The sequence below is a fragment of the Staurois parvus genome, unplaced genomic scaffold, assembly GCF_062004578.1.
Source record: "Staurois parvus isolate SC_StPar_1 unplaced genomic scaffold, SC_StPar_1.0 ptg000564l, whole genome shotgun sequence".
NCBI classification, from domain to species: domain Eukaryota; kingdom Metazoa; phylum Chordata; class Amphibia; order Anura; family Ranidae; genus Staurois; species Staurois parvus.
In genome coordinates, this window is record NW_028318360.1 from 7,372,303 (window position 1) to 7,396,899 (window position 24,597).

Consider the following 24,597-nt stretch of genomic DNA (forward strand, 5'->3'; position numbering starts at 1 on the left):
AGAGCAGGCAATAGTTTTCATATAGAAAAAAAGTCCACTTCTTCTAAATTTGGACTATATGATAAATGGTTTTCAAAATGTTTTACAAATAAATATCTGAAAAGTGTGATGTGCATTTGTATGCAGCCTCCTTTACTCTGATACCCCTAACATCTAGTGGAACCAATTGCCTTCAGAAGTCACCTAATTAGTAAATAGAGTTCACCTGCGTGTAATTTAATCTCAGTATAAATACAGCTGAAGCCCTCAGAGGTTTGTTAGAGAACATTAGTGAACAAACAGCATCATGAAGGTCAATGAACACATCAGACAGGTCAGGGATAAAGTTGTGTAAAAGTTTAAAGCAGGGTTAGGTTATAAAAAAGTATCCCAACCTTTCAATATCTCACAGAGCACTGTTCAATCATCCGAAAATGGAAAGAGTATGACACAACTGCAAACCTACCAAGACATATCTGTCTACCTAACCTGACAGGTCGGGCAAGGAAAGCATTAATCAGAAAAGAAGCCAAGAAGCCCATGGTAACTCTGGAGGAGCTGCAGAGATCCACAGCTCAGGTGGGAGAATCTGTCCACAGGGCAACTATTAGTCATGCACTCCATTAATCTGACCTTTATGGAGAAGCGGCAAGAAGAAAGCCATTGTTGAAAGAAAGCCATAAGAAGACCCATTTGAAGTTGGGGTCAATGTGGGGGACACAGCAAACGTGGAAGAAGGTGCTCTGGTCAGATGAGACCAAAATTGAACTTATTGGCCTAAAAGCAAACCGCTATGTGTGGCGGAAAACTAACATTGCACAACACCCTGAACACACCATCCCCACCGTGAAACATAGTGGTGGCAGCATCATGTTGTGGGGATGCTTTTCTTCATCAGGGACAGGGAAGCTGGGCAGAGTTGATGGGAAGATGGATGGAGCCAAATACAGGGCAATCTTAGAAGAAAACCTGTTAGAAACTGCAAAAGACTTGAGACTGGGGCAGAGGTTCACCTTCCAGCAGGACAACAACTCATACAGCCAGAGCTACAATGGAATGGTTTCGATTAAAGCACATTCATGTGTTAGAATGGCCTCAAAGTCCAGACCTAAATCCAATTGAGAATCTGTGACAAGACTTGAAAATTGCTGCTCACAGACACTCTCCATCCAATCTGACAGAGCTTGAGCTCTTTTGCAAAGAAGAATGGGCAAAAAACTCACTCTAAATGTGCAAAGCTGGTAGAGATGTCCCCAAAAAGACTTGCAGCTGTAATTGCAGCAAAAGGTGGCTCTACAAAGTATTGACTCGGGGGCTGAATACAAATGCACGCCACACTTTTCACATATTTATTTGTACAAAATGTTGAAAACCATTTATCATTTTCCTTCCAGTTCACAATTATGCCACTTTGGGTTGGTTTATCACATAAAATCCTAATAAAATAATTTGATGTTTTTGGTTGTAACATGACAAACTGTGGAAAATTTCAAGGGTTATGAATACTTTTTCAAGGCACTGTATTTTTAAACAAAAGGACACATTATCGTTACATACCTTTATTTTGCAAAATTTAAAATTAGAATGTAAAAAAATATATATTTTACCCCTTCATTGGTTAAAATATGAACCAAGAGTCCATTTCCACATCCCAAGTCAATGAAAGATTGCTTCTTTTTTAAATTGTTCACAAATCGCTCTTCTTCCCATAAAACCTATAAAACATTAAAACCAATACTAAAAAGTTATGATAAAAAAAAAAAACCCTAATACATGCTCTTGCAACAAAATGTGGTCTTTTCAAACAGTTAAAGCAGAATTTTACCCAGAACAGTTTGATAACAATTAATGTTCTTTAACCACTTCAAGTCCGGACACATTCACCCCCTTCCTGTCCAGGCCAATTTTCAGCTTTCAGTGCTATCATACTTTGAATGACAATTGCGCGATCATGCAACACTGTACTCATATGAATTTTTTTTGCATTATTTTGAGATAGATAAAACGTTATTTTGGTGGTATTTATTCACCACTGGGATTTTTTATTTTTTTTTGCTATATAAATGAAAATGTCCAAAAATTTTGAAAAAAAGTGTTTTTCTTATAAAATTTTGCAAATAAATAATCTCTCTTCATAAATCTTGGCCAAAATGTATTCAGTTATCTTTTTAGTAAAAAAAAAAAAAAATAATTAGTTTATAACCAAAAATTCTTTTTTGAAAAATTTATTTTTACAATTTTATTTTTTTATATTATCATTTATGTTTTTGCTTTTTTTTTTACATACTGTCACCATAGCAGTACAGTGTCTCGATAGTGACACTGTACTACTTGTGGGGGGTAATTAAGATTTTTTTTTTTTTTTTTTTTTTACACTGATTGCTTTTACACCATTAAAGGCTGTAAAGGCAATCATTTCTCTTTCTCTCTCTCTGGCTGCATTCTTGCAGCCATTAAGAAATGCTGTGAGAGCTTGTCACATGGTACAAAACTGTTGTGAATAGCCTTGTACCATGTGACCTCTCTGATCATTCATAGATTTCACAAGTAGTAAGCAATGATGCCAGGAATTTACTTCTTTCTTACTATTATGCATGTGATCACTGATTGGCCAATCAAGAATCACATGAATCGGGACCTCACACAGAGGTCCCATACAGTGACTGGTGTTCCAATCACTTGCAGGGAGAGCGCACAAGCTGTAAATGTGGGCACAGTTTATAAAAACGGCAACCCGCTCCTGCACTGCTCCATGCTGGCCGTTTATGTACATGGGCCGGACAGGAAGTGGTTAAAAAAAGAACATACATTCCACATTAATAATTATGCTACCAAAATTAGCGTGTGCTGTAAATTGCCTCCAGCATTGCTCCTGGGCTGGAAAGAAGACAACTCTGGACTTCATGGATGAGTAATGCAGGCCATACATGGGTCAAATTCCGAACAAATTTTCTTTAGAAAATCGGAAATTTTCTGCGTTTTGTAATTCGATGGTGCCACCATTGATTTCGAAATTCGACCAACCAAGTCTTCAATTTCACCTCCTGTTGCTACAGAAAATAATTTTTGTGGCTAAGAATTTCTTTCCAGGTCACAGCTCATGCTTGTTTCTTTTTCGATTACATTTCTCGCACGATTCTCCCATCATTGATTAGAAATTTGTTCGTCTTTCAAAAAATTTCCAACATGCCCGATCACTCAAATTCGATGGTCACATGAAAATCGTCCGTTTCTGTAACCCACTAATGGTGCAAAATTCGAACAAAAATTCTTAGAAAAGATTTTAGAAAGAAAATTCTTTCGGAATTCGACCCGTGTATGGCAGGCTTTAGTCTTTGAAAAGTGTTTTTCATTTACATACTGGGACAGTTATTAAAGATTAGAAACAAAATTTTAGCAAGGTATAGCAAAGTTCCACTTTAAGGACTGTATGTAATTATATCTGAAGGGTTTATGGCCAAAAGACTGGACACCAAAGTAAGAGGAGAGGCGTGAAGAGAGAAAATACCAGGCAGAAGAGGGGAGAAGTCAGGAGTGTATTTAAGGAGAGCTGTGTGTGAGGACTCGAGGACAGTGAAACAATGAAATCCAGGTATGGGTGAGCAGGTAGCACAGACCCATTCCATGGACAGAGATTTGTTAATATGTCAATAAATTCATGTAATGGCTTTCTTAAGCTTGTCATATATGGGTAGCTTTTTTTCGTTCAACCATTGAGCTAAAACGAACAGATTTCTCCATCCACACAAATGAGGTGGATGGAAGAATTCCCCCATCGCTGTCAAAAACAGACATATCGTGCAGAGTCACTCTGCACATGCTCAGTTTGGTGTGTATTGCTATAGAGTTTTTATTACCTTCGGAGAGTGCATATGATCAGCACAGGGACAGTCAGCACTGTCTAGACAGAGGGTAAGGGGTCCTGCATTCTCCTAGAGCAAAATGAAAACTCTTCCTACAAGCTTTAACCAGTGCTCAGCTGGACACTGACAAAAGTCACAAGACTGCTCTAACTGCTGATGAGAAAAGGTATTTAGCAATTCATATTTACTAAAATAATTGCACTTCCATGTTCTGTGTACTGTGGGAGACCAGATATAGTGAATGCACGGCCGGGAGACCAGATATAGTGAATGCATGGTCCAGGGAGACCAGATATAGTGAATTCAGGGTCCGGGGAGACCAGATATAGTGAATTCAGGGTCCGGGGAGACCAGATATAGTGAATTCAGGGTCCGGGGAGACCAGATATAGTGAATGCAGGGTCCTGGGTTTAGCAACACTTTAAATATTTACACTTGTAAAGGCACCACTTAACCACTTGTTTACCCTGAGACTTTAAACCCCTCTCAGCCACAATGACAGTGTATACTATAATCACTGATCACTGTATTAGTGTAATTGGTGATGTCGGTGTCAGTTAGTGTCAGATTATCTGCCACACTATCACAGTCCCACTGTTAGTCGCTGATCAACGCCACTGCTAGTATAAATAGAAAAAAAAAAATGAATAAAAAATTCCAGTATATATACACACACCATAGTTTGTAGACACTATAACTTTCAAACAAACCAATTGATATACACTTATTGGGATTTTTACCAAAGACATGTAGAAGAATACATTTTGGACAACATTTATGAAGAAATCTTTTTTAATTGCTTATGTTTTATAGCAGAAAGAAAAATATATTTTTTTTCAAAATTTGTGTTCTTTTTTCATTTATATAATGCATTTTTTTTAAACCCAGTAATGATCAAATATCACCAAAGAAAAGTTCTATTTGTGTGAAAAAAGTTAAATAAATTTCATTTGGGTACAGCGTTGCATGACCGTGCAATTACCAGTTAAAGTAGCGCAGTGCTAAATAACAAAAAATGCCCTGGTCATGAAGGGGTAAAACCTTCTGGAGCGGAGGTGGTTAAGAAACTATACAGAGGCATGATGTCACACATACTGAAAAATAGGTTTTACATAAGCTTTGAGTTCCTGTACTTGCTGGACTTTAAAATTTTTCTTGGAAATGACAGGGTCACTTTAATAAATCCAACTGTATTTCCAAAGACAGAGACTCACACAACAGTACTGGAAGATAAGGCTAGGAGGCCATTAGTGTGAAATGACATTTGAGTCACCTTCACCCACTGAAGACTTTTAAAGTCACAGCCAATGCAGCACGCTAAACGGCATTTCAGGAATAGATTCAGGTCAAAATATGTGTAATATAACAAAAAAACAAGCACTTCAGCCTCAACCAGGCAAACGGCTGCTGCAAATAATGGACTTACTAATAAGTAGGTTGCTATGGCGACATCCTCGTACACAAACTTTTCAGGGTCTGTCACTTCAGGCCAGACCTGGGGGGGGAAGAAAAAGAATAGCACTAACTTTTCAAGCAGTTATTGATTTCTTATGCAAGAATGATAGAATCACAGTGGGCTCTGTTAGGTCAGCATAGGAGAAGGGGAGGGGGGAGAATAAATAATTGCACTTTGAATGAAAGTCCACTTATTCTTTAAAATGCACCCGTGCCCAGACGATGGACATTAGATTATTTACATAAACTTTTAGCGGTTGTAACCCTATGAAAAAAAAAAAAAAAGCTTCTGTTCCTTTAAAGCATATTAAACAGCACAGCACATTTTCAGTGTAACTTGTCCCTTTTTATTTTGTAAAATACCTGGTTGATCCTACCTTTTCCTATCTCTCCTTAGATGTACTGACCACGGTTATCATGGCTGCTGATCCATGATGCTGTGGTCAGTTTACGTGCCTCCGTCATTCCATTGTGTGTACACTCTCACCCTCTCCGTCCCTGTCAGTTCAGTAGCCTATGTCTCTCCGCCCCTCCTGCCTCTAATTCCACTGTGCCTGTAAAGTTACATACCCCAGTTACTAGTATCCCCACTGTTGTAACAAAATATAAAGTGCAGTATGTGTGTTTATTTAATTACAATGCTAAATATATTCTTGTAGAGCACCACTGTGCGGTCACGTGACCTCCCTCTGCTGATCAGCATACATCAGAGGAGAATCTCAGCCCCTCCCACTGCTCTTAGATCGGGGAAGGAGAGTGGAGGGAGGTCATGTGACAGCACAGCGGAGCTCTGCAAGAAGGTATTTATCATAATTTAAAAAAACCAAAACACACTGCACTTTATATCTTGTTACAACAAGGAGGGGATACCAGTGACTGATCTACGTGACTTTACAACCATTTTAACTAGGAATGTATGTGTTTGCAGTAGAAGGCTGACAGACTGACAAGATCTGCTCTCATAGAAAAAAAGCCAAGATTTCCTTGCCTTGTGCCTGTGCTTGTTGTGAACTTTGGAAATGCAATCCTCCACAATGCCTTAACGCAGAGGTTCAGTCTGTAGAAAAAAAAATAAAAGTGAACAGCTACAAATCCTATAGCTGCTTCATTTTATTAAATGGACACTTCTCAGGATAGAGCACAATGCTCACCCAGGCTAGTTCTTCATGCTGCGCTTTGTAAATGGTCCCGCAGTCATCTAGGACCTGTCACGTGTCCCAGAAGACTGCAAGGGGGAGAGGGGGGACTAAGTGAACTACTCGCCTAGTTCATTTGAGAAGAAGTGGGAGCGGTTATCTGACAAAACTACATGTCAGGTTAGGCAGAGGAGGGGGGAGGATGTCTTAACTTGGAACTTTCTCTGTTGGGTGGAGCTCCACTTTAAAGTAGAACTAAAAGTCCACAATACTTACCGCTCCTTCAATGCTCATGTCCCTCACCAGAACCGGCATTTCTACTTGGCTTCTTCCTGGTACCAAGCTGTGGCGGTCTTCATTGGCCAGTGCAGGACAACTGCACACGCAAAGAAATTCAGTCATCCCAGTACAGAGGATTTGTGCCAGAATGTAATCGGAGCTGCACAGCTCAGTGTAAATTCTAAAGAAAACCGCTTGCAGTTTTTTAAAGCAGACTTTAGTTCTGCTTTAAGACACTGAGGTGAACGGGGGCTTGTTTTGAATATGTAAAAATACTTAAAAAGGTATACATTTTTTGTAAACGAAATTGAACATTCTCTATAGAACTGTATTTTATTTGTATGCTTTGTCTATGTAGTGAACACTGCACTAATGTTTTGGTCACATGTTTGCATTATTTTTGTGTCTGTTCCCTACTGCAGTAGCGATTATTAATTTGGAACCACTAATCAATATGCAGATAGGATGTTACCCATCTATAAAATTTCTACAACAGTGTGCAAAGTCAGGGCACTGGTTCGCTTTAAAGTGTTATCATGGACACTGAAATATTTATATATTCCTAAAGATGGAAATAAACTTTAAAAAAAAGCCCTAAATGACCTCCATAGCAGCAAGAACTATGAAGCAATTAAATCTCAAACTTCGCAGAAGCAGCAAATAGATCACTTTTCCAGCAGCTTAGCTCACCCTGCTCCCCTCCATACCACCCCACCAGTGACTTGGCAGCCTTACAGCTTTCTAATCCCTAAAGGAAACACAGAGCAGAAGCTCTGGGAGGGGCAAACTCAGATCACTTTGAACAACTTCAGTGCTCCACAGTGCCTGCAGCTACAGAGGTCTGTGAGTCTTGTTTTAAAGCGAGACTTTATTCCCCCATTACATTTAACTAAATAAAAAGACAACTTTAACCCTAGTACTCCCAGTTCAGAGTACCTTATTGTGTCTATTTGATAATGCACATTTCCCGACTCTCAGTATCTATTCTGAGCAATACCGAGAAGGAAAATTACTCTTCTGGGTGATATTACTTCACAAATCATGTAACTCCATTCCACAGTGAAACTAAAACGGCTAAAAGCACTCACAGAGTGTGCATGTACGACAGTTGATAAAAACTGTGGGAAAGTAACTTCCTGAAGAACAGCAGCTATCAATAGAAGACATGCCATTGGTGCACAGGGAGGGAGTGGTGTGGGAACAAGATAGGTATATGGAGTTTACGGATGCTGGGGGGGGGGGGGGGGGGGGACACTGTAGGAAATATAAAGACTGTTTATATGGAGTTTATGGATGCTGTGGGGGGGGGGGGCACTGTAGGAAATATAAAGAATGTTTATATGGAGTTTATGGATGCTGTGGGGGGGGGGGGGGGGGACGACGACACTGTAGGAAATATAAAGAATGTCTATAGTCTGACCACAGGTTCACTATATGAAATATGCCTGAAACATGCTAAAAGACTTGCAAGCATTTTTGAAAGCTTGCCGTACATTCTGCACTTGTACAGGCTGAAGGTTGTGTGTACAAGATGTAGTACAATGGATGGCTCCATTCAGAAAGGAGGCCAGGGGGCAGTAAAAACAGGCAGTCGATCTGGGTTTTTTTCCTGCCCCTGACCACTCACCTACAACCAGACATGGTGTTGCTCAGATGATTACACACTGCCATGGTCATGATTCTTTGCATTATTATGCCAAATTTGTCAAATATGCCACCTGTCAAACTCTATGTAAGCAAATGGAGCCCTGAGATTCTGACGCAAAGTGGTCCGCAATATAACCATGATAGAAACAGTAAAGCCACCATAGCTTGGAAGATGGTACTCTCCAGACTCTGGAAAGATCTTTTGTACAAACAATTAAAAGCATCAATCTCCTCTACTGAAAATAACCAGAAAATTTCCAGCAGTACAGATCAATTTTTCTCATCTACAAAACATTTTCTTTGTGAGGCATCTTTCTGGGCTCAAATGAATACTAAACTCAAAATGGCCTGTTCCATGAAAGGCAGACCCAATGCTCAGCACAATGAGCCAGCATAACCTTGCTTGTGGCTATATACTGTGTGACACCCACCCTGCGAGCCCAGGGAAGGACGCTAACTTTTCGGTGAAAAAGCGACTGTAAAAATATGCAGCTGTACTTAGAGTGAAATTTAACCAAGACGCTTTACCCGTCATCTCGTGATTTGTGCTGCTGGAAAATGATATGTGGCTTACAATGACAGAACGCGTGCCTGGGAAACAATTCATTCTTATGATTTCATTTTAATCTCTGTGCTGAGAAATGAACAGTTTGGGAAGGAAGTGATGGATGAATGACAGCTACCTTCACCATATCTTTGTACTTCTCCTTCAGGCTCTGATACAGCTTGCTATATTTACCCACAGCAATGAGAGACAGGGTGCTCTTAAAGTCGCTTTTCCTCTCCTCCGTGGACCACTTTGCCAGCCTTGGCAGAAGCTCATCTTTCATCCAGGAGATTTTTGGGTATACAACGCCGTCAGAGTCCCAGTCTTCCGAATATAGAGTAATCAGGGAGAGCGACCTGAAAGAAAAAACAAAAACAGGGAATTTAACCAAGACTATGAAACAGAATATTAAGGAAATACAGAGATCTTTATTTACCAACCTATCTGCCCAACAGGGCTGCTGTTAGAAACCATGGGCCCCATACACCCAACCTGACAGGGACCCCCCCCAAAAACAAAAAAAAAACCCCCAAAAAACACAGTTTACTATGCTTTGGTTATGAATGAACACAGTGTGTGATCAGTACCGAGCATTCATTGTGTTCATCCAGGAAAGAAAGGGGCTGGTAAAATGTGACATATTTACTGGACCCCTTCTCCCACTCTCCATCCTGAAGGATCCTATTGTGTGCTTGCAGCTGCTGATAGGAAGGAGAGGCGGATAGCTGGCAGCACTGCGGGGGGGGGGGGGGGGCACACAGGGGGCCCGGGCAGCAGGGGGAAAAAGTATGGTGCACAGGGAGGGTGATAAGGTGAGGCGGGTTACTGGAGCCCATCCCCTGTATGATTCTCTCTGCAGCAGCTGAAAGCCAGCAGCAGGGAGAGGAGCCAGCTTACAGCTGCTGCAGAAAGCTATAGAAGGGATCCGTTCCAGTAATTGCACCCCCACCATGCTGATCATCCTCTCTGACCACGCCCAATTCACTCAGCTTCCTGGGCCCTGTACAGGACGACTGGTGGTACCCCCTTATCCATGGCACTGCTGCCCAATCTACAGTATGTATTAGATTTCATTCACACGGCCATAAAGATTTTACGGATGTTATTACACGTGTTTTCTAGGAGAAAAGTTCCTGCGTAATAATCAGTAAAATACTTGCTATTACATAGATAGATACATATGCATATAGAACTTGTTTTTATGATAATTTATTTTCCCTTTTGTTTAGACCTAATTTATGCACAAACACATATACATGTGTTTCTACAATTGTGTAAATCGCATGTTCTTAGACCCAGATTTTGGATTCTGTGTTACAGATCTGAAAACAGCTCATGTTTATGTATCTGTGTGATTGGCTCCATTGAAAACAATGCAGCTGTATTCAGATCCGTAATTAAAGGATACGTTTTCCTTTGAAACATGCTACACCCGTTTTAAGAGTGGAACATGTAAAATGTTCCAGCATGTCCAGCCCCCATCCCCCATCCGTGACAGCGCACGGGGATCTTCTACCTGCACCCGCTGTTACAATTTGAAAACAGCGCAGCCAAGCAGGGCTTCGCCCACATGGCTGCGTCTTTCATTCACAGTTTCCTGTGAATTAATGCCTACAAGTACCAACAGCCATTGTGGATGACGGCTTGTAGTTCTCAATGAACTACGGGGGCGCTGGTGAGCATCCTCGTAGTCCATTGATCTTTCTGATGTCAGGTAACTGCCTGCCCCTATGAGGTATGAGCAGACAGCTATGCTGAGAGTCTGCAGGGGCCTGAGATTGCACCTGCGTTCAGCAGGCTACTTAGGAAAAAATATAAATGCACATTTTTCTACCTGCAAAAAATGTGCATTTATTTTTTTTAAAAGGTGAACTTACCCTTTGAAAAAACTCTTGTATATTTTTTTTTTTACTTGTTTGTTTTTTTTATGGCCCATGCAGCTGCATGGGCAGAACCCCTTTACAGCCGTGACAATTTCAGAACTGACAGCTGCTGCAGGGGAGAAGATTTCCTGCACGCAGTCAGGGTTTGGCTGTTTTGGGGGTGATGGTGGTCTGCCTAGCATCACGTTGCATTCTAAATATGGGTCTTAAAAGGTGGGGTTAGCCTTTAGGGTCATCAGCTAAAGGGAGTAAGGGTATAGTGCTGTGCAATTATTAGATACAGACCCCATGCTCCTCTGCCTTCAACCTATGAGTCCCACTGGCCTGCTCACATGGTGGTTGGCTAGTGAAATGGGGAGGGAAGGTGTCCTCTTCCAATTCCAGAAAGACCACATGGAGAAGCACAGGTGTGTATGCAGGAGACATGAGACACAAGAACTGAGGACTGAGAGCGAATGCAGGGCATATAAACTCTCTAGGTTTTGTGTTTCCTGAATAGATCTCTCTATCTCTCAGACCTCATAGATGTCACACTGAAGATACAGTAGATATATACACAGTGCTTCCATTGTTAGAGAGCTACAGGGAAGAAGGGACAATAAAAATCATGTAACAAACTAGGCATAGGTACTGTTGGATGGCATGGCATAAGGAACAGAAAGGGTCACTTTAATTGGAGTGATTCTGAAGGACTATTTACAGTGGGGATCAAAAGTTTGGGCACCCCAGCTAAAAATTTGTATAAATGTGCATAAAGAAGCCAAGGAAAGATGGAAAAATCTCCAAAAGGCATCAAATTACAGATTAGACATTCTTATAATATGTCAACAAAAGTTAGATTTTATTTCCATCATTTACACTTTCAAAATAACAGAAAACAAAAAAATGGCGTCTGCAAAAGTTTGGGCACCCTGCAGAGTTAATATCTTGTACTGCCCCCTTTGGCAAGTATCACAGCTTGTAAACCCTTTTTGTAGCCAGCCAAGAGTCTTTCAATTCTTGTTTGAGGTATCTTTGCCCATTCTTCCTTACAAAAGTCTTCCAGTTCTTTGAGATTTCTGGGCTGTCTGTCACGCACTGCTCTTTTAAGGTCTATCCATAGATTTTCAATTATGTTGAGGTCAGGAGATTGTGAAGGCCATGGCAAAACCTTCAGTTTACGCCTCTTGATGTAATCCCCCATGGATTTCGAGGTGTGTTTAGGATCATTATCCATTTGTAGAAGCCGTCCTCTCTTTAACTTCAGCTTTTTCACAGATGGCATCAAGTTACCATCCAAAATTTGCTGAAATTTTATTGAATCCATTTTTCCTTCTACTCGTGAGATGTTCCCTGTGCCACTGGCTGCAACACAACCCCAAAGCATGATTGATCCAACCCCATGCTTAACAGTTGGACAGAGGTTCTTTTCATTAAATTCTGTGCCCCTTCTTCTCCAAACGTACCTTTGCTCAATCCAGCCAAAAAGTTCAATTTTAACCTCATCGGTCCACAAAACTTGTTTCCAAAATGCATCAGGCTTGTCTATATGTTCATTTGCCAAGTTCAAACGATGATTTGTGTGGTGAGGACGTAGAAGAGGTTTTCTTCTGATGACTCTTCCATAAAGACCATATTTGTACAAGTATCTCTTTATAGTGGAATAGTGTACCACAACTCCAGTGTCTGCCAGATCTTTCTGGAGGGATCGTGCAGTCAAACGTGGGTTTTGAATTGTTTTTCTCACAATCCTGCGAGCTGTTCTGTCTGATATTTTTCTTGGTCTTCCAGATCTTGCTTTAACTTCCACTGTTCCTGATGACTGCCATTTCTTAATTACATTCCGAACAGAGGATATTGACATCTGAAAACGCTTTGCTATCTTCTTATAGCCTTCCCCAGCTTTGTGAGCATCAACTATTTTCAGTTTCAGTTTTCTAGACAACTGCTTAAAAGAACCCATGGTGCTGATTGTTGGGGCAAGGTCAGATGAGTCTGGGCATTTAAAACCTTTGAGATTGACATAACCTGGTCTTCCCAGATGATGATTGAGAACAATCCATGACACTGGCAGGTCTCAGCTTTGCAAAGGGGGCAGTGCATGCTATAAATTCTGCAGGGTGCCCAAACTTTTGCAGACGCCATTTTTTTGTTTTCTGTTATTTTGAAAGTGTAAATGATAGAAATAAAATCTAACTTTTGTTGACATATTATAAGAATGTCTAATCTGTAATTTGATGCCTTTTGGAGATTTTTCCATCTTTCCTTGGCTTCTTTATGCACATTAATACAAATTTTTAGCTGGGGTGCCCAAACTTTCGATCCCCACTGTACATGTCAAATATGGCTAGGTTTATCAGACCGGTCAGATTTATAAAGACTATTTACCTACTCCGCATTTAATAAAGTTGTCAAATTGAAGATGGGTTTCTTGACAGGACTAAAGACATTGTCTGCAATATTAATAAAGTACACATCAAATCCCCATAAAAATAAAAAGTGGTTGTTCTGCTTGTAATGCACATCTAGGGGTTAATTAAAAAAAAAACATTACCTGTCTGGCAGCATCCCGTTAATCAAGAACGTACAGAAAACGAGAGCAGATACGCACAGAGCATTAAAAGTGCCCAGTTCCTCATAATGCATGCAATTCGAACATGAAAAAAAACAGCCCTAATGACTTACAAAGACAAGATAAAATGTTGGATAACAAAATAACAGCGCAGGAATGTAATTTAAATTTCAACAAAGTAAAGAGAAACTCGATTACGGCGAGTGCCAATGAATGCATTTCCTTCCAGGGAGATAAACATTCTAATGAATTATACTGATGAACAAGCAATGCTTCAGAACAATGTGGCTGCAGAGATTCAAAGACATACCAAAGAGGGTTTAAAAAGCGCCGATAATGTGGATTACGTTCATGCTGAACATTTTAAGAAATGTACAAAAAGTAATTTAATCAACATTCCTTTGCAATACAAAACAGAAACTGTTCCGTCACAGTGATTTGTGCATACTATGTGTTCTTAAAAAAGTAAAAGTAAAAACTACAGGAAATTAAACATAAAAATCCCCTGAGGTCCATATATAGTCAAACAGCAGGAATCAGATGAATTCTGATCAATCTGTGAGCAAACTGGTTGTATGGAAGTTGATCAATCAATCGACTTCTGTACAACCAGCCTGTTGGGGTTGTTTCCATCCAATCACTGCCAATGGTTATAGCCAACAGCAGTGATCATTGTATTCTTCTGGTGGGGAAGGTTCCCTGCATTACACACCAGAAGAACACAATAGCACTGCAAGAGGGATTTCCCCCCATCAACACAGTCAGTGTTGATGGAGGAATCAAGAACTTTCCTTTAACCCAGGGGTGCTCAACTTAACTTGTGACCCTTGGAGATCTCTGATGTCGCCCTCGACCTCAAACCGGGTGCAAGAGGTGCCCTACACCTGCAAGATATAATAGAAGTCTATGGCAAAGTGCAGCTAACCCACAGGAAAGCGCATCAGTGTGAAAGCAACTCTATAGGGGGCTCAGGACAGTAAGAGCTCATTAACAATTTGCAGTTTGGGGGGGTGGGGGCAGTAAAACCCCATATTTGAGACGTGTTTTTACCACGCACACCCCAAACCACTGATGTAGCGTCAAGGGTCTCTATGGCGACCCCTCCCAATGCAGCCTCCCTGTCACATTCGGTTTTTCTTCTGCAACCACTGAAAGCCGGCTTCTGCTCTCACTGGTATTCCCTCCCACTGGTAGGAAAATGTTCATTATGCTATTAAAAATAAAAAATGTGAAAATCTGAACCATTTAATTTCATTGTGGCCAGTGACTGGTTACCAGATCACTTAAGTGGCCCTTGCTCTTCAAAGGGCTGGATGCTTCAGCTTTAACCCATGGGTGAAGGAAAGAAAGAAAATCGAATAATGTATCACCTGTCTAAAGCCAGCCATAGACAAAGAGATTTACCCTTGATTTACCCGAGCAAGTAAGTATAAAACTGTTTTTTTTTTTCTTATTCCTTTTTTTATTTTTACATGTCCTACATTCACAATCCCAATTACATCCTCTGAGGTAAAAGAATAAAAAAAAAAAAAAAAAAAAAAAAAAAAAACAACACATCAAGCATAGTCATACCTTACAGGTGTACAATTTCCTCTACACAAGTGAGAGTTTGTCCACTCTTTGTGAGATGTAATAGACACAGAAGGGTACTCAGCAGAAGTACAAGTGGATTTTTCTGCAGACACTACTTAGCATTTTAGTTGTGGATACACAAAATGGGTTTTTGATCACTGGGATACTTAGTGATATTTGGATTTCACATTTAGTTGTTGGGTTAGAAGGATCAAATTGCACACTGTGTTGTGAGTTAAAGTGGTTCTAAAGGTTTTTTTACCTCCATAAATTCTATGCATGTCATATGGACACACAGAGTGGGGTTCAGGAGTGAACTTGCTATGGGGGGACTCGGAGAAGAAGAGGAGCTAGAAGCACCAGCAGAGGATCAGGGCTGCTCTGCGGAAAACCATTGCACAGCGCAGGTAAGTATAAGATGTTTGTTATTTAAAAAAAAAAAAAAAAGTAAATAAATTAACTTTTGATATCACTTTAACCCCTTGACGCCGATGTCACACAAATATGCGGCCTCACAGAACTGGGCTTTTTTCCGTGGGGCCGCATATTTGCGTACCTGTCTTTGTGCTGGAAGCGCACCGCACTGCGCATTCCCAGCACAAAGACCGTGGTGTTACTGAGAGCATCCGGGACTCCCAATTCTGGGTCACATGATCGCTGTGATAGCCTCTGATTGGCTATCACAGTGATCAGCCACTGTGAAGCCCGGCCCCCTTGTTTTTTTTCTTCTCTCTATGAATGGAGAAGAGAGATACATTGTATCTCTCTAACTCCTGGCATAGAGAGAAAAAAAATGTTTATATAAATAAATATTAAAAGATAAAATAAAAAATTAAGAAAAATACTTAGATCAAGGTTTGATCTAGTTCAGTGCCAGAATATTGGTTGGGTCAAGGTCAAAAGGTCAGGGTCAAAGGTCAGGATTAAAAAAAAAAATCGGTGTCAGTTAGTGTCAATGTCAGTGTGTTTTAGGTTTAAAAAAAAAAAAAAAAAAAGACAAAAACAAAATGCGCACTATTGTTTCTGGGCTGTACTACGGGTACAAACAATAAATAACATGCACATATATGGTATTACTGCGATTGTCAAGAGCTGGAGAATTTATTTTGGGTTGTTCTTTGGTGGTAGGTTATGCTAGTAACAAGAAACACACAGCTAAATAGAAAAAAAAATTTTTTTTTTTACTATTTTGGGACAGTTTTCCTTTGATTGAAAAAAAAAATATATCAGGAGATATCCATTACCATTTACCACCAAATGAAAGCCCAATTTGTCCGGAAAAAATCATGGTATAATTCACCCGGATGTACAAAGTAGTTGTGATGATATGTACGGTTTTACTAACACATGTCAACGTTGCAAAATTGTGCTTGTTTTACCCGTTTAGGCGTGAAGGGGTTAAAATACAGGGCTTTTTTGGTGTGGGGTTGTTATTCAGTGGTTGGGCTTGGCCCCTTAGTTCCAGTGAAGGGAACTCTTAAGGCGTCAGCATACCAAGACATTTTGGACAATTTCATGCTCCCAACTTGTGGGAACAGTTTAGGGATGGCCTGTTCCAACATGACTGTGCACCAGTGTACAAACCAAGGTCCATAAAGACATGGATGAGCGAGTCTGGAGTGGAGGAACTTGACTGGCCTGCACAGAGTCCGGACCTCAACCCGATAGAGCACCTTTTGAATTAATTAAAGTGGAGACTGTGAGCCGGGCCTTCTCATAGAACATCAATGCCTAACCTCACAAATGCACTTCTGGAAGAATGGTCAAACATTGCCATAGACAAACTCCTACACCTTGTGGACAGCCTTCCCAGAAGAGGTGAAGCTGTTATAGCTGCAAAGGGTGGGCCAACTCAATATTGAACCCTACAGACTAAGACTGGGGTGCCATTAAAGTTCATGTGCGTGTACAGGCAGGAGTGCCAATACTTTTGGCAATATAGTGTGAGTATACAGCTGAAATATATACATCTGGTCTGTGTTTTCCACCAAAGTATTTAAAAAAGAAATTAATGTAATGAAAAAGAAAGAGCATATATTGCATTTGTTGTAGATAGATCGAATTCAACTCCATTAGTTAAAAGCATAGTTCATCTATGGAATCATGTTTCGTGTTACACCCATATTTAGGGTGTAATCTGAATCACAGGGTGCTTTTCCTTGGCTCGTCCTGTTTGGATTTTCAGAACGGCTGGCTGCGTCATCCATTCACAAAGATCTGTTAATAAGAAGATTACAAGCCCAATCCGCCAAGGCGACAGAGAGGCTCGCAGGTGGCACAGGTACAAGTCCAGTGACGCTACTGCATTTGTAGTTCATTGCTTACTTCCTTCAGCCCCATAACAGAAGGCTTGCACCTTAGTACGGACCTGGAACTGGATGTAAAAACAGTACTGAGTCTATGCCTTGCACACTAATACACTATTCATGATTGCAATGTTTTGTCTCAATGAAAAAATATAATAAATGCACAATTTATTATTGGATATTATTAATATGTTGATTAGTTTTTTTTTTGCAAAAAAGGTGGACTATACCAGATACACAGCCAAAAGCACTCCAAATTAGGAAACAAGAAAATAAAGAAAAATGCAGAGGGACAGCAGCGATTATCTCCCAAATCAGCAGTTTATTATGCAAAAAAACAGAATTTCTGAAAATAGTAATGAATACTAAAGAACAAAAGAGTGTTAAGAAAAAAAAAATTAAAAATGTTTTAGTTTTTTAAAAACAAGTCTACATGGTGTCCAACAACCAATGTGAAAACCAAGACATCTATGTTTTCAAATACAGTAAAGCAGTCCAGAACTTACTACATGTGGCTGGAGGAAGAAGGAGCAATTTCACACTGATGAAGACATCACTCTGCTCTCACCACCTCTAATGTGCTTAGTGTTAGACTAAGGCTACGTTCACACTAGCCTTGTGTGCAGGCGGCAGAGAGGCGTTTGGGAAGCGTTTTTACCGCTTCCCAAACGCCTCTGCCAATTCTGCACATTACAGCACATGGTGCTGTTCTAACAGGAGCGTTTGCGTCGCGTCGCGTTGCGGCAAAACGGACGCCTCTGGTCGAGTCAGGAGGCTTTGAAGCCTCCTATTCTCGTCTATGGTGCCGCTCCGCAAACGCCCGGCCGGCGTTTGCAGTGTGGTTGCGACGCGGTTGCGGGGTGTTTGCGGAGCGGTAACACCACTGAAATGCATTATAGGCGTTTGTAGGGCGTTATTAACGCTCGGCAAACGCCTAGCAACCGCCGCTAAACCGCGCATGCGGCGTTTGCGGAGCGTTTGCCGAGCGTTAAAAACGCTCCGCAAACACCGGACCAACGCTTGCCAAACGCTATAGGGGCGTTTGGAAGCGTTGGCAAAACAGCCTAGTGTGAACGAGCCCTAAGAGCACTGTGCAAGGTAAAAGTGAAAAGAGAATCCAATGGCTCAAAAATATGCCCCACACTTTTCAAGCTTAAAGCTGAACTCCAGATAAATATTAAAAACCACAAATTAAAGCCTAACTCTAGGTTTGCTGCCACTTTAAATAGTAAGTTTGATCCAAGCTGGCCCAAACCAATTACCTACTTTACTAAGGGATGCAGCACCTGTTGTCAGTGCTGTACAAACTCTATGTGGCACCAGTAAGTGGCGTGTTCCGCCAGCATCTCAGGAGACTTCCTGTCTGCAATCAGAACAAAATCAAGTAGGCCTGAGTGCTTCTCAGCTATTCACAGGAAGCCTTGTATTTTTTTCAAGGATTTACAAGGCTTCCTCTGATTGGCTGGGGTGGAGAGGTGGGTGGATGATGTCATGAGCCAACTAGGGAAATCCTTGTATTGATTGATAAAAATTCAAGTAGCATTCACATGAATGGCAGGATTTCCCAGCAGATTTCCCAAGATTTCCCAGCAGAACTTGGCCAGAGCATCCCACTACCTCTGCTGCTTTGCCTTCTTCCCATACTGCATCCTGGTGCGATCTCTTTCCCAGGTAAGCAATGCACATGCACCCGGCCACCTTATTCCATTGCACTATGGTCCAGTTGTGATCCTTAAGTGCCTATTGTAAGTGCTTTTGGCTGTGGACACGGGTCCGCATGGGCACCTTGACTGGTTTGTGGCTAAGCAGCCCCATACACAACAGACTGTTGTGCAATTTGTTTCTGCTTTCAATACATCGACTTTAGGGACAGCATGTTTACTTGCTGGCTAAGACATCTTACCAACTTTCATATGCCATTGTAACGAGATAATCAGTGTTATGCACTCAACCTGTCAGTGGTCTGAAGTGGCTACAGGGAAGAGAGTGAGCTCCAACAACAGCTGTTAAAGCCTGCAGCGGTGACGTGACCCATAGGTTTCAATGGCCCATCTGTTGTCGGCACTCCATCTCCCCTGCAGCTGCTGCTGGCTGACACAGGGAAGCCAGATCACATGGCCAGACCAGAGCAGCCAGGCAAGTGTACATATCTTTCTATTTTAAAGGGTAACTTCACTTTTGTGGAAAAAGAAAAGCAAATAAAATTAAATACAGCGTATACAATTGCAACTCAAGTCATACTGTAATTGAATGTTAGCAAAATTGACCTTTTCTTTTCAATCTACAGTGCTGTAATTTTCTGTAAAATGCAGTTCTGTGTACAGATGGCGTACAGAACGCCCCCTGAAAATGTTATTTCCTTCTTGTGTGATTGGCTGATTTTCCCAGAAGTTTGCACTAAGACACAAGTCAGATTTTTGGCATCCCCTGCACCAAAATGTCATTTTTTTTGTGAGATACTCCTAAAGGAAATCACATTTAAAAGGGATGCAGACCCTGCCAAATTCCTCAGAACCCTGCAGGTGCAGCAGCTGATAGATAATTATAAAGTCACTCCCATATAGATTCACTGCACATAGATACAGACAAATCTATTTCTTCAGAATAACAAACTGTTGGAATCTGCAACAAAGTTTGTTAAAATCCTTGCAATGTACATTGATCACCCAGAGGGGAATGGTTATTTCTCAACAAAAGTGGAGTTACTCTAAGCCCCTGTCACACAGACACCCTTCTATTCCATCTGAGCAAGGATCCTAGACTGATCCCCACTTACTTGGATCAGAACAGAAACTGATGTCACATGTGCAGCATTTGTGTCTGTCCCGATTTAAAATGGACCCATGTAATCCCCATGGGTGGCCAGATGAAATAGGATGTGCGTCTGCCTATATCTATCCATTTCTGGTCAGGTCAGTAAAAAAAAGGGACCTGAAAGCAAACTTATTGTGTTCCGTCCACCAAACCTGAATGGACCTGGATGTGGATGGATAAAAGTGCACATCTGTCTGCTGAAGTCTGACCGCATATAAAAGATAAATTTGTAATCCCTTTTTAATCCGTGTAATCGCGGGTCACAAATGGATTGCTGGAACGTCCATGTGAAACAGACCTCTCTGTGTATTTAAGGGTTTGCTTGGAGTTTCACTATGAACAGTAAACTTCTCTGGGGGCATCCATTGCTTCAGTGCTATACAGAACAGGTGGAATATTGTCATACTGCTAATGAACTAGTCAATACGCAGAACTTAATGGTGGCATTGCTTGTGACAGTAAACCTCATCTAAAAGGAAAATAATAGTACAATTAAGAAATGAAATGCTTCCACTGACCACCTGGGTGAGGAAAGCAGGCCATTCATCATGTAGCAGAGATTGGGACTTAATGCTAATATATTCAGCGCAGAAAACTCTTCCAGCTCCGCTCACCATTCATCATCTGCGACGTGTGCGAGACGGATTTGATAAATGTTGTTTTTCTTGACCTGAATATGTCCCTGGCTTGGCTCTTCCAGTGGTATAAATGTCACCACTCTGCTGGAGGCATCTGGAGAGGGAGACAGAAAACATGTACATGACTTATCTCCTATTATTTCACTTACACTAAAGGAGCCCTATGGTTTATCATTGCTGAGCACCTTCATTTGCATTTCAAAACATTCAATTGTCTTTGAGAGAGCAAAGCAAAATCAGAGCATTTCCTGCATGTTTTACAGGAATGAGTTATATCACACAGTGAAAACATGAATTGTACGGGGATTAGGAAATCGTGTGCAATATTGCACCTCCTGTGAAATACATGGTGGATTTCAACCTTTTGGGCAAGGGTATAACTTGGGATCACAAATGCGATATGAATAAATCACCAGGTTTTGCATCATAACTCTCAGAGGATGTTCCCCATCCCCACCTGTGCTGGAGGGATTATTAGTCATTGACTGGGGAAAACAACAACGAGAAAGTCTGTCACTCAACTGACAAGTTCTGCACCGCAAGCTGTGAAAAGGGACCAAGGCTTAGCATATTCCTGCTAATTTACAGAACGACTTGTAATAGGCACAGCTGAAGAAAAAAAAAAAACCCAAGACCTTCATTAACCATCATCTTCCTTTAACCTTCAACAATCACAGCTTCACAGCTCTGAGAGCCGTGAAGGATGAGGAGACCTGCAAGTCTATTTTCAGAATTACCAAAACTCTTCCATGTGGCTCAAACAACAACAAAGAAATTCCCAGCTCACTTACCAGTCAGCCTGCAATCAACCAAATGATCCCATCTAACAGTTCATGGTAAAAACAGGGGTTAAGTTTGCACCTTTGTCTCCATTGTGCTATATGCTGGGTGTACAGTGTGCCCCCCTGTGCCTTTAAGGAGAGGTGGGCACCCTCAAGGCTTACCTGCCTTCAATCTATCCATTATTATACATGTGCTTCTACTATGGAGGCTCTAAAAAATTAGAGAGTTAGGAATTGCAGATACTGGGGTGCTATGAAGTGACTCTGCAGCTTAACCGCTTGCCGCCCTGCCACTGTGTATATACGTGTGCAGGGCGGCAGTGGAGCGCAAAACCACGTTTAAAAACGGGTTCCGCGCTCCCAAGACTTTCGCCGGCAGGGGGCACGCGCGCGCTCCCGCCGACCCGCGGGTAATCCGATACGATCCAGGAGGGATCAATCATTAGATTTCAGCCAGTGATTTCTGGCTGAAATCACATGATCGATCCCTGTCCTATCCTGTCCTGTGTTGACAAATACACAGGGCAGGATATGATGTCATTCTTCTCTGCCTGGACACATTCCGTTCCAGACAGAGAAGATGACATCCAAAAAGTGAGTACACAAGCACTACACTACAGTTAGAACACTCTAGGACACATTTAACCCCCTGATCGCCCCCCCCCCCCCAGTTAACCCTTCACTGCCCTGTCACCAGTGTCACTGATCAGTGAAGCGATTTTTACTGATCAGTGTCGCTGGCGACTTCCGATAGAGTTAGCACCCCTCCCAGATAGCGCCAGTTTGCCCGCCAGTACACCAGTAATCCCGTTTAACCCCTTGATCGCCCCCCCCCCAGTTAACCCCTGCACTGCCCTGTCACCAGTGTCACTGATCAGTGAACCAATTTTTACTGATCACTGTCGCTGGCGACTTTCGATAGTGTTAGCGCCCCTCCCAGATAGCGCCAGACTGCCCGCCAGTACACCAGTAATCCCGTTTAACCCCTTGATCGCCCCCCCCAGTTAACCCCTTCACTGCCCTGTCACCAGTGTCACTGATCAGTGAACCAATTTTTACTGATCACTGTATCAGTGTCGCTGGCGACTTCCGATAGTGTTAGCTCCCCTCCCAGATAGCGCCAGACTGCCCGCCAGTACACCAGTAATCCCGTTTAACCCCTTGATCGCCGCCCCCCCCCCCAGTTAACCCCTTCACTGCCCTGTCACCAGTGTCACTGATCAGTGAACCAATTTTTATTGATCACTGTATCAGTGTCGCTGGCGACTTCCGATAGAGTTAGCGCCCCTCCCAGATAGCGCCAGTTTGCCCGCCAGTACACCAGTAATCCCGTTTAACCCCTTGATCGCCCCCCCCAGTTAACCCCTTCACTGCCCTGTCACCAGTGTCACTGATCAGTGAACCAATTTTTACTGATCACTGCATCAGTGTCGCTGGCGACTTCCTATAGTGTTAGCGCCCCTCCCAGATAGCGCCAGATTGCCCGCTAGTACACCAGTAATCCCATTTAACCCCTTAATCTCCCCCCCTCCCCCAGTTAACCCATTCACTGCCCTGTCACCAGTGTCACTGATCAGTGAACCGATTTTTACTGATCACTGTATCAGTGTCGCTGGCGACTTCCGATAGTGTTAGCGCCCCTCCCAGATAGCGCCAGTTTGCCCGCTAGTGCACCAGAAATCCCATTTAGCCCCTTGATCGCCCCCTCCCCCCCCCAGTTAACCCCTTCACTGCCCTGTCACCAGTGTCATTGATTACAGTGAACAGATTTTTACTGATCACTGTATTAGTGTCACTGGTGACTTCCGGTAGTGTTAGCGCCCCTCCTAGATAGCGCCAGTTTGCCCGCTAATGCACGGGATTTTTTTTACCAAAAACATGTAGCAGAATACATTTTGGCTTAAATTTATGACTAACTTTGAGTTTACGATATATTTTTTATAGCTGAAAGTAGAAAATATTGGTTTTTTTCAAAATTTTCGTAGTTTTTTTGTTTATAGCGCAAAAAATAAAAAGCGCACAGGTGATAAAATACCACCAAAAGAAAGCTCTATTTGTGTAAAAAAAAGGACGTAAATTTTCGTTTGGGTACAGCATTGCATGACCGCGCAATTATCATTTGAATTAGTGCAGCGCCAAACAGCAAAAAAAGGCCTGGTCATTAAGGGGGGTAAATCCTCAGGAGCTCAAGTGGTTAAACATGTATTTGCAAATGTGTGTAAACTAAACGTGAACCAATAGACAGCATAATTTGGATGGTTGCAGGCTGGTTGGGAATTTTTCTTTGTTGCAAAAGCTGCAAAGGCCAGTTATAGGTTGGGGCAGTTGCCGTTTGTTTGTACTATTCCATGTGGCTCTCATTTTGTTAAATGTCAGCAGCCCAAGGAAAGGAAATTAAAGCTGAAGACTTGGTATGATCCTAAAGAGAAGGTTTTTGTTTTGTTTTTTTAAAGGAAGGGGGGGGGGGGGGGGGGATCAAGTACTGATTTCTATCAGTATCTGCTCCCATGTTCACAATCTTCGCCTAGGCAAGAATGACGCTCCTTGCCCTGCCAACTTCCCTCCTGCAGGCTCCTGGTAAGTGTCACATGTCTCAGGAGGCTGTAGGACCATTCACAAGTGCTGGGTGAGCTCACGCTCGCACAGTAGTGTGTCTGATGTGGTTCCCCAGGAAGCCGCAGCCGGCTCCTGTATTCATGATGGCCGAAGACCCTAGGGGGTAAGAAGAACCAACTTTGGGAAGTCAGCGCTGTATCTCAGGCACTGGTAATTAACGGATTTTTTAAAAGCCTGCAGCTATTGTATTTCTAGCTTCCAACTTTTTCAAAAAGAAAAAACAAACTGAATGTCCTCCTTAATTTCATACTTACATTGGTCCAGCTTGGACCAATGTAAGTGCACATACTGTATCTCTGGAAATCAGTGCAGCAGCTAGTATTTCTACAGTGATCTTCCAAGTCCTGTGCCGAGCAGCTGAACTAAAAAACACACTGACCACACAAGGTTGCTCACTCAACATTGCCGCCATTCACATGAAACTTTACCCTGAGCTACACTCGGGAATACCTCCAGGGAGGTTAAAATTAAGCATTTTTATTTTTCCTGTATGTGCTTGATGTTTACAGCTAACAACAAATGAAATCAT

At 41.9% G+C, this 24,597-nt stretch overlaps 1 protein-coding gene across 2 annotated transcripts in view; it reads right to left on the minus strand.

Annotated features, from left to right (window-relative positions):
* TRMT44 (tRNA methyltransferase 44 homolog) overlaps positions 1–24,597 on the minus strand; it is an 81,725-nt gene that overhangs the window by 52,050 nt on the left and 5,078 nt on the right. For both annotated transcript variants that reach the window (XM_089691571.1, XM_089691573.1), the window contains exons 2-5: positions 20,647–20,764; positions 9,043–9,262; positions 5,269–5,337; positions 1,587–1,694 (exon numbers count right to left, since the gene is read on the minus strand). In XM_089691571.1, the coding sequence (XP_089547697.1) occupies positions 1,587–1,694; positions 5,269–5,337; positions 9,043–9,262; positions 20,647–20,764 (515 nt within the window). The remainder of the gene's footprint in view (positions 1–1,586; positions 1,695–5,268; positions 5,338–9,042; positions 9,263–20,646; positions 20,765–24,597) is intronic.